This window comes from Harmonia axyridis, chromosome 4 (assembly GCF_914767665.1).
Source record: "Harmonia axyridis chromosome 4, icHarAxyr1.1, whole genome shotgun sequence".
Classification (NCBI taxonomy): domain Eukaryota; kingdom Metazoa; phylum Arthropoda; class Insecta; order Coleoptera; family Coccinellidae; genus Harmonia; species Harmonia axyridis.
Genome location: NC_059504.1, coordinates 25,964,559 through 25,974,381, shown reverse-complemented (window position 1 = coordinate 25,974,381; position 9,823 = coordinate 25,964,559). Strand labels below are relative to the sequence as shown.

The window sequence follows — 9,823 nt, the reverse complement described above, 5'->3', positions numbered from 1 at the left end:
TGCCGGACCTGAAAGCCAGTGTACAGGTTTCTCTCTTAGGAATATTAAAAATGCACCTCAAAATTGCCTTATGTGCAACAAATACATCTTTTGATCTGGTTGAGATACTCCAAAAGCAGATTCCATATCGAAGACGAGTTTCCACTTGCATAATAGATACTCACAAGCTGGCCAACATCCAGCACCGTTTCTAAACAGGTAAGGGTAAGGTTGCAACTTCGAAGCCAGACCTCCAAAGTGCGACACCCAGTAGACGTGTTCATCAAATTCAACACCAAGAAACTTGACCGTATTCATATTGGACAAGAGTGTATCACCGAAATCAAGTTGTTTATAGTTATGAAAACGAATTATTTGGGTTTTCTTAGCATTGAAATATAGATCGTGGTTGTTGAAAAACATGCAAGCGGCGTACAATAATTTCTCGATTACTTCTTTCAACAATAACGCATTTGTCTAAGGCTTTAAAAAGGATATATCGTCCGCATACGCAATGAAATCGTGGAGTATACTGGCTCCAAATCTATTTATAAATAGTAAAAATAGAATCGGCCCCAATATGGACCCCTGAGGCACACCCATACACACCGATTCCCTCTTCGACGTCACCAGTGATATCGAACCATCAATCTCAAAACAATTCGATTTTCAAGAAAAGTCCTCAACCAGTTATAAGGCTTGCCTCTAGAAACCGTAAGATTCTAAAATACTCAGTTATTTCTGATGATTAACACAGTCGAAAGCCTTGCTTAAGTCACATAAAACTGCAGCACTCGCCATTATTGAGAAAATCGACAAGTGTATTATAAAAATGCAGTAAAACTGACTGAGTGGACTTACCACTGCGAAAACCATGTTGTGTAGAATATATAATATGATGTTTGTTTATGAAGTCCAAAAAAGCATTGTTACGTCCGATAGCTCAGTATTGTTTGAGAGAAAAATGGACTGTATATCTGCGTGCGTTTGTAGTTGGATAGTTGGAGCGACAGCGAAATATTTGATAATAATGCAAATAATAATTGCGGTCAACAATGATGACTTACTAAATGGGGCTTCAGGTTGAAGAACAAATGGTCTCTGGTACAAATCCCAGCTCTTCACAGGGCCCTTGGTGCGGGTTATCAGCTCCAACTTTCTGGGTTTAAAGCGGTGTAGAAAAAACACTAACAAAGGCGTAGGCGAAAAGACAAAGCGATGAATAAAGCGGGTATTTCAAAAGCGTTAAAAAATCAAGAAAAAAAATGCGAAAAGTCAATTAATATTTAGAAATGTCAAGCACAATTTTTGGGCGAACTAGCGAAGTCAATCATTCAAACTATATTATTCATATGTCTCTTGCGTTCTGGGCAGAGCCATCAGTGTTGACATCGTTTACGCGCAATCCTATGATACTTCGCGGTCGCTCGAACTTCATAACTGTTTCTTGCACAAACATTCTCCGGGCGCGAAAAATGGAAAATGAATGGAAGATAAAAAAAAAAGAGAAAAAAAAATAAATACCGTACATAACATTGGTTTTCTAAAACTGCATTAGGTGCGACTTAATTATAAAAAAAAATTGAGAGAGAAAAAAAAATTAATTTATTAACCACAATTAATATAGGTGCCTATCAAATTTCAACAGGCAAAGGGAAAAGCTTAACAACCGGTCTCTTCAAGAAACCAGATCGGGTTTTAACAGTGGCGATGCGGGAACGTCCATCGATTGCACTGGACAGAGATGAAATTCGTCCAAGTGCCCATTGGCAAGGAGGAAGCCTCTCATCTTTGATGAGCACTTAATCTCCAAGTTTAGGAGGATTATTGTCCGGCGTGTACCATTTGGAACATTGCTGCAAAGTGTGCAGGTATTCACGTTGCCAACGTTTCCAAAAATCTTGTTGAATTCGCTGGAGACATTGCCAACGACTAAGGCGGTTCAAGGGAAGTTGGGTAATATCGGGATAAGGAAGGGCATTAAGTGGTTCAAGGGTAAGGAAATGACCAGGTGAAAGGGCGGACACATCTTCTGGGTCTGAAGACAATGCTTCTAGCGGGCGAGAGTTCAATATAGCCTCGATGAGACAAAGAACCGTATAAAACTCCTCATATGTGAGAATTTGAGCTCCTATAACTCTGCTCAAATGGGTTTTCACAGATTTGACACCTGCTTCCCATAAACCACCCATATGCGGTGCTGAAGGGGGGTTGAAATGCCACTGTATGTGCTCCCTTTCAGCAGAATCTTTCATCAAATTGATTATTTCTCGATTGGCACCGACAAAATTAGTACCACAGTCAGAATATAAATGACTTATTCTTCCTCGTCGCGCAATAAGTCTTTGGAGAGCGGATAGAAATGTCTCAGTGGACAAATCGGTTGCGTTTGTAGCGAAACAAACAAATAAACATACATAAGCCTTCACCGTTTTGACACCACGATGTCGACCTACCTATATAGTTATAGAGTAAGGACCTGCGAAATCTACTCCACAATTACTGAAAGGTTTAACTTCAGAAATCCGTGGTTTTGGAAGTGCACCCATAGGGGGTTGATATGGCTTGGGCCGAATTTTGAAACATTTTAAACACCTATTCAAAACCGAAGAAATGGCCTTTCTACCACTGATGATCCAAAATCTTTGAGCAATCAGAAATCTAAGAGTGCGAAGTCCTGCATGTAAATATTTTTTATGGTACATATCAACGACAAGTGCTGTCAAACGACTCTTTTTAGGTAAAAGCATTGGGTGTTTTGACTCGAAAGATAACGAGGATGAATCAATCCTGCCTCCTACTCTTAATATACCTCGTTCATCAAGAAAAATTTTCAATTTTTGCCAATGTTTGGGAAAAGTGTTCCCTTTAACTTCGGTTGAAAAGGCATGTTGTTGCGTGACTCTGACTAATTGAAACAATGATTCATTTAGCTCAAGGAGTGTGAGATTTCCAGACAGTTTATCACTCTCTTTTTTAGCGTTATGCGTGAAGCGAAGAACATATGCGAGAATTCTTTGAATTCTGGTCAACGAAGAAATACTATCGAGTAAAGAAATTATAATATTCTGGGCAGATTTATCTGAAAGTTTCGAGCAAAAATTATTAATGTTCTGTTGAGTGGTCACATCAATATCGATATTAACAGGAAATGAGCTTGAAGGCGTGTGCAATAATTGAGGTCCATCAAACCAAATGGACTGATAGGCGAATTCTGAAGGCAATAACCCTCTGGACCCGGCATCAGCGGGGTTATTTTTGGAGTCAATGTGATACCACGAAGCACTAGGTACCTTCTCCTGGATGTGAGCTACTCTGTTGGCTACAAATGTAGGCCACCGATGTGGTGATCCCTTGATCCAATCTAATGTGATTTGGGAATCCGTGAAAGCGTAAACTTTACAAAAATCTATAGAATCCCGAAATACGTGAAGGCAATATGAGAGGAGCTTGGCTAGCAGTACAGCACCGCACAATTCAAGACGCGGAATTGTTATTCGTTTCAGAGGAGAAACTTTAGTTTTTGCGCATAAAAAATTATTATTTGGTTGATCGTTGTCATCAATCATACGATTATAAACCACGGCGCAGTAACCCCTCTCAGAGGCGTCACAAAATCCTACGAGTTGGTAAGACTTGGCTTTCGGGGAGAGAAGTTTGCGAGGAATGGTGATCGAGGATAGGATCTGAATTTGGGATTTGAATGCATCCCAGACTCTAGCGATATCTGGAGGAAGTTCATCATCCCAATCAATACCTGACGACCAGACTCTTTGCAAGAGGTGCTTCAGGAGAAAAGTCACTGGAGCTAAAAAACCTATGGGATCATAGATGCGAGCTATTTGGGAAAGTAAGTGTCGCTTTGTAGAAGATTTATTCAAGGGTTCAAAGCTGAAGCGAAAACAATCTCCCTTTGGATCCCATTGCAAACCCAAAATCTTCAAAGAAAAGTGTTCATCTTCCTGGTCAAATGTCAGAGGATCAGCTGACATATGTGAAGACGGTATTCCTGCCAAAACGGAAGGGCAATTGGAAGAAAATTTTCTAAGTTCGAAATTACCCCTATTCAAAAGTTCAACTAGTTGCTGGAGCAACAGTTTGGCTCCTTCCAACGACGAATTGCCAGCAACGATATCATCAACATACGTATTTTCGAGTAGTGCTTTTGAAGCCAAAGGAAATTTAGGACCCTCATCATCAGTTAACTGAATGAGGGTGCGCAATGCTAGATATGGGGCACTATTTACACCATACGTTACTGTGAGTAACCTATAGTCTTGAGGTGCCTCATCGACTGAAAACCTCCAAATAATGCGTTGATAATCTGCATGGTCTGGCCTTATACGAATCATGCGATACATCTGTCGGATATCGGCGCATACTGTATATTCATGCAACCGAAAACGAAGTAAAATCGAAATTATATCCCTTTGAAGTTTCTTCCCGGTAAGAAGATGATCATTTAGTGAACCTTCTTCAGAACAAGGAGATTTTGCGGAAGCATTGAATACTACACGAATTTTACTCTGACTATTCTGAGCTTTTACAACGCAGTGATGAGGAAGATAATATGAGTTTCGATTAATGCAGTCGTAAGGAATAATCTCCATATGATTGGATTCAAGATAATCCCGCATAAACTCAACATATAATTTATACAAATCGGGCGTTTTCAAAAGTCTTCGTTCAAGAGTAAAGAACCTTTGCAGCGCCAGTTCACGCATTCCAGTAAACTGCGGCAAACAACTGCGAAATGGAAGCGAAACGACGTATCTACCCTCGCTGTCGCGATAGTGTTGATCGGAAAATATCTGATCACATAGTTTGTTATCAGGGGATATCGGTTCTACTGAAGGCAAGGAGTCAAGTTCCCAAAATTTTTGCAGAGAAATATCTGTGGAGAAATCTGAACATGAAGTTAAAAATGTTGATATAGATGGTTTTGATTTACAATAGAACTTCCCCATTAAAATATAACCGAAAATGGTGTTCATAGCGTCAATTTGACCAGGTTTTCCAATTATCTGTTCAGTCAACATGATTTTCGAAAAAACATCTGCGCCTAATAAAATATCAATCTTACCAGGGGTATGGAAGGATTCGTCGGCTAATTTTATGTGCGCTAAATGGGACCAAGCGGAAACAGGAATCGGATGAGAAGGTATCTCATCACAAATTCTGTCTAAAATTATTGCGTCTGTCAACAAAACAGGACCATTCAATTTACATGGGCGAAACATTAAAACTAAAGAACCATAAGAAGCGTTCATTTTCATGGAATTAAGACCTTTTACCTCAACATCAAGTTTGTGCCGGGGTAAACCTAACAAATTCGCAGCCTTTCGAGTTATGAAAGAAGACATGGATCCACTGTCAATCAAGCAACGAAAACGATGAAACATTCCAAAATTATCTCTGACTTCAATTAACGCGGTGGACAATAGAACTGTAGGTGTTTTATGAGAGACACCAGCGGATGCTGACAAAACTGCCCAATCAGAAGAGGTAGAAGGAGGTTCCTCTGATCCAGCGGAAGTTTCACTGGAGGGCCGTGCAAGGTGCAACAAGGTGTGATGTCGTTGATGACATTTTCGACACGTATTCACAGACTTGCAAGATCGCAAATCATGTATGTTACTCAAACAATTGAAACATAGATGTTTCTGCTTGGCGAATGAATGACGTTCTTGGGGAGTTTTTTCAATAAATTTTGAACATGAGAGAAGCGAATGGTCTTGATTACAAAGCGTACAAGTGGATTTTGAGCGTTGATTCTTATTGTCGTTAGAGAAATAGGTTCCTATGCGTTGTTTTGAATTGGAAGAACTATTTGAATCACCCGTTCTGGTATTATTAGAATTATGGGATGTACCCAGAGTGTCCATTGCAATACAATATTTATTGAGAAATTCAAGTAGAGTCTTGAATTCGGGAATCATAGAGGAACCATTTTCAAGTTCGAAGCGTGCGATAGTTGAATTATCCAAGCGTTTTATCAAGAGCATAAACACGATAAAGTCCCAAGATTCTACAGGAAAATTCATGGTTTTTAGTGCGGCCAAATTTTCAGTGAATGTACTTAGTAAATTGCTAAGTGCGGTTTGATTATTACAATTGATTTTGCCTGTGCTTTCTATTGCGTTCCAATGAGCTTGGGCTCTCAACCTTTCATTGGAAAATCTATTGACCAGCGAGTCATAAGCGATCTGATAATTATCAGAAGTCATCGGCAATGTGCGAACTAAAGATAGAGGCGGTCCTTCTAACGAGGATATCAAATAATTGAACTTTTCAATTTCAGTGAGCGATTGATTGTTATGAACAAGGGCGTCAAATACATCCAAAAATGTAGCAAATTGCGTATAATCTCCTCTGAACTTTTTTATTTCTATTTGCGGAAGTCGAATGTTAGGAGTTAAGGAATGAGGAAAGCAAGAAGCAAGACTCTGCTTGCGTGTCAAAACAGATTGCGTCGATTCATTCAAAGATTTTTCATTTGGATCAAATAATTGAGTATAAATAGTTTTGACAGAAAAATAATCATTTTGAAATTCACGTTTTATTGCTTCTTCTGAATCGAGATCAGTATCTTCACCTTGTAACAAGATTGAAGTTACAGTTTGGTGTTTATGAAGTAAAAGGCACAAAAAATGTTTATGACAGCGATAAATGGGAAATGAAAACAAATTAATAAACCAAAATTATGCAAAATTCAATATCCGGCTGCGAAAAAGGACCAATGTTACGTCCGATAGCTCAGTATTGTTTGAGAGAAAAATGGACTGTATATCTGCGTGCGTTTGTAGTTGGATAGTTGGAGCGACAGCGAAATATTTGATAATAATGCAAATAATAATTGCGGTCAACAATGATGACTTACCAAATGGGGCTTCAGGTTGAAGAACAAATGGTCTCTGGTACAAATCCCAGCTCTTCACAGGGCCCTTGGTGCGGGTTATCAGCTCCAACTTTCTGGGTTTAAAGCGGTGTAGAAAAAACACTTACAAAGGCGTAGGCGAAAAGACAAAGCGATGAATAAAGCGGGTATTTCAAAAGCGTTAAAAAATCAAGAAAAAAAATGCGAAAAGTCAATTAATATTTAGAAATGTCAAGCACAATTTTTGGGCGAACTAGCGAAGTCAATCATTCAAACTATATTATTCATATGTCTCTTGCGTTCTGGGCAGAGCCATCAGTGTTGACATCGTTTTCGCGCAATCCTATGATACTTCGCGGTCGCTCGAACTTCATAACTGTTTCTTGCACAAACAAGCATATTCAAAAATCTTTGACAAAGTTTGTGGCACGATGACAGGTCTGAAATTTTCAATATTTTTTATTCTTTTATTTTTTTGAATAGGTGTAACTAAGATGCATCTTAGGTGTAACTTTTCCCAACTTCAATTTTGAAGGAAAAACACCACATTTGAATGACATACTTACGAGGTAAATTATTGGTTTTATGATTATGTCTAGAAAAATTTTTATTACGAAAGCCGGTATTTCATCCATACCAGAAGATTTTCTACTCTTAATTTTTTTTATTAGTGTATTAAAAAGTTCAGTTTCGCTGAAAGGTTGCAGAAACATAGAGTGACAGATGAAATCATTTATAGGTGCCACAATTGAGTTATCGGAGGCGTCAATATGCGAGACAAGAAGTTTTGAACTTTCTCTAAAATAAGAATTGAAATTATCAACGATAGCCCGAGGCTGACGAATTAACTCACCTTCTCTAGTAATAGTAATGATTTCATCTTCATTTTTTTTATTTGTTATCTCAGACACAACATTTCTTAAGGCTTAAGAATTATTTTATTCTGTTAGTATCTCCTTTTGGAATTCTTGAGTAATTTTACATGATCTATAATGGTGCAACTATTATTGGTAACTCTTGTGGGCCATCCCACCATTGGCTCAACATTAAGACAACACAACAGAGAATATTCACATTTCCAAAAGGAGATCTATAACAATTGAAAATAATGTATCTACGTTTTTCAGCACATATTTTAAAATCCTGTTCGATGCAATATTTGCATGAATCAATTCCAGCAAAGTCAACTTGTTGCCTCACCCATATGGCAACACCTCCCTTTAGTTTATTTTGTCTACAATATTTCTTAACAGAAATAGGTGTCAAGCTAGATATGTTACGAAATATTGTGATTGCACAAAAATTGCCAACTATTCTATGGATTTTAAATTCAAATATTTTGCTTTTATTCTTGTGCAATACAAGTAAATATGAAAAATCCTTTGTGCATCTAATAAATTGGCGCGAGACTTTAGAACAATTTCTTCTTACTAATTAGGTCATCTCTGCGTTTTTCATTGTGCATTTTTTTGAGAGTGGGCCTCTGTTTACTTTTGACCTTTCTTTCAACTATATAACATTTCGAAATATGTTCAACATTTAAATCAATATTCAGACTGTGGCAGATGCTGATAATTTTTTTGTCTACAATTTCATCCTGGGTTTCCGGATTACCATTCATTATTAAATTTCTTGATTTCATCTCTTGTTGAAGTTGATCAATTTTATCTTCACTTTCATTTAATTATTGGATGATATTAGCATTATCTGCGACATTACGCTTTTCAAACATTTCCATCACTTTCTCAATGATTTGTTCAATGTAAGAATTCATAACTTCAGCCACTGTTTCTCTACAATTTCCTTGATTACAGCCTTATTTTCCCTTGTGAGACCCACAATCCTTTGTTTTGAATTCAATTGAAACGTTTTCAGGAAAATTCTTATGAAACTGATTTAGTTAACGTAAATCGGCTTGTTTCGTCGTTAGCTGAAATACGTTCACCAGTGAGGTAGCAGATGTTACTCCGATGGAATCATACACACGAATGAATAACAGAACAGTTTACCAAAAGAGCAGGTTCTTGCAAAAGAACCGAACAGTTTTAAACTGTTCTTTAACAACTCTCTGAGAGTTGCAGCTAGTTGTGGCAACGTCAAAATCATATGATCAAAACATAGTAATCACGTTTTGATAAAAGTGAATTATTTTTTCATTCTGATTGTTATTTTGATTTATTGGGATTCTATCAGTATCGGACACTCTAGACGGCGATTAGTATTGCGTGAAATCTTTCTTGGATTATTCTACTTCTACTCTACAAGATCCAAGAAGTATCTGGATCTTAGTAAGAATATGCTACACCTCCTCACTGGATTCCTCATAGGGCATTGCCGCCTTAGGAAACACCTCATGAGAATGGGTCTAACAGAAAATGACGAGTGCAGATTCTGTGGGGAGGAAGAAACTCCGGATCACCTGGTGACGGAATGCCTCGCCATCGCAAAACCCGACTTGGACACGAAACTTATAGAAGTGAGTAATTAGCCTCCTTGAAGCCATCCCAGATATTGGAGTTCATCAGAACTCTGGAACTGGAAGGTGAGCTGTAGATCACTTTATGGATAGTATAGTTCTGATAGGGGGCACAATAGACCATTAGGTCGCAGTGAAACGTAACCTCCTTAATTATATCTAAATCAATTTCAGTTTGAGAATTCATCGAAATAGACATTTAAATATCAAGAGAAGAAAAGCTTATTCCTCCTGAGATATTTATATAATAAGATCTTATACCCAAAGCCATCGACAGTAATTAAAAAACGAGGGAAAAAGCAAGAACATATGGGGAGGCAATTTTTGTCAGGTGTCTATTTAATGGCAATAAGATGTAGCAGATTTAAAAAAATACTTGCCATGCTTTCCTCATTGTTCAGTTTGATGAAATAATTCAACAACAACTCACCCCTACTGGTGATCGATGGATCTATAAAATAATTTTTAGAGGAAAAAAAAAACAAGAAGAA

At 37.8% G+C, this 9,823-nt stretch overlaps 2 protein-coding genes across 2 annotated transcripts; both read right to left on the bottom strand.

Annotated features, from left to right (window-relative positions):
- Positions 1-1,781: 1,781 nt before the first annotated feature.
- On the bottom strand, positions 1,782-2,234 carry LOC123678637. Its single transcript, XM_045615769.1, has one exon. It carries the CDS (start codon positions 2,232-2,234, stop codon positions 1,782-1,784), a length of 453 nt encoding a protein of 150 aa, XP_045471725.1.
- Positions 2,235-2,435: 201 nt separating this feature from the next.
- LOC123678636 lies at positions 2,436-5,249 on the bottom strand. Its single transcript, XM_045615768.1, has one exon. The coding sequence runs from the start codon at positions 5,247-5,249 to the stop codon at positions 2,436-2,438; it is 2,814 nt and encodes a 937-aa protein (XP_045471724.1).
- Between the last annotated feature and the right edge of the window lie 4,574 nt (positions 5,250-9,823).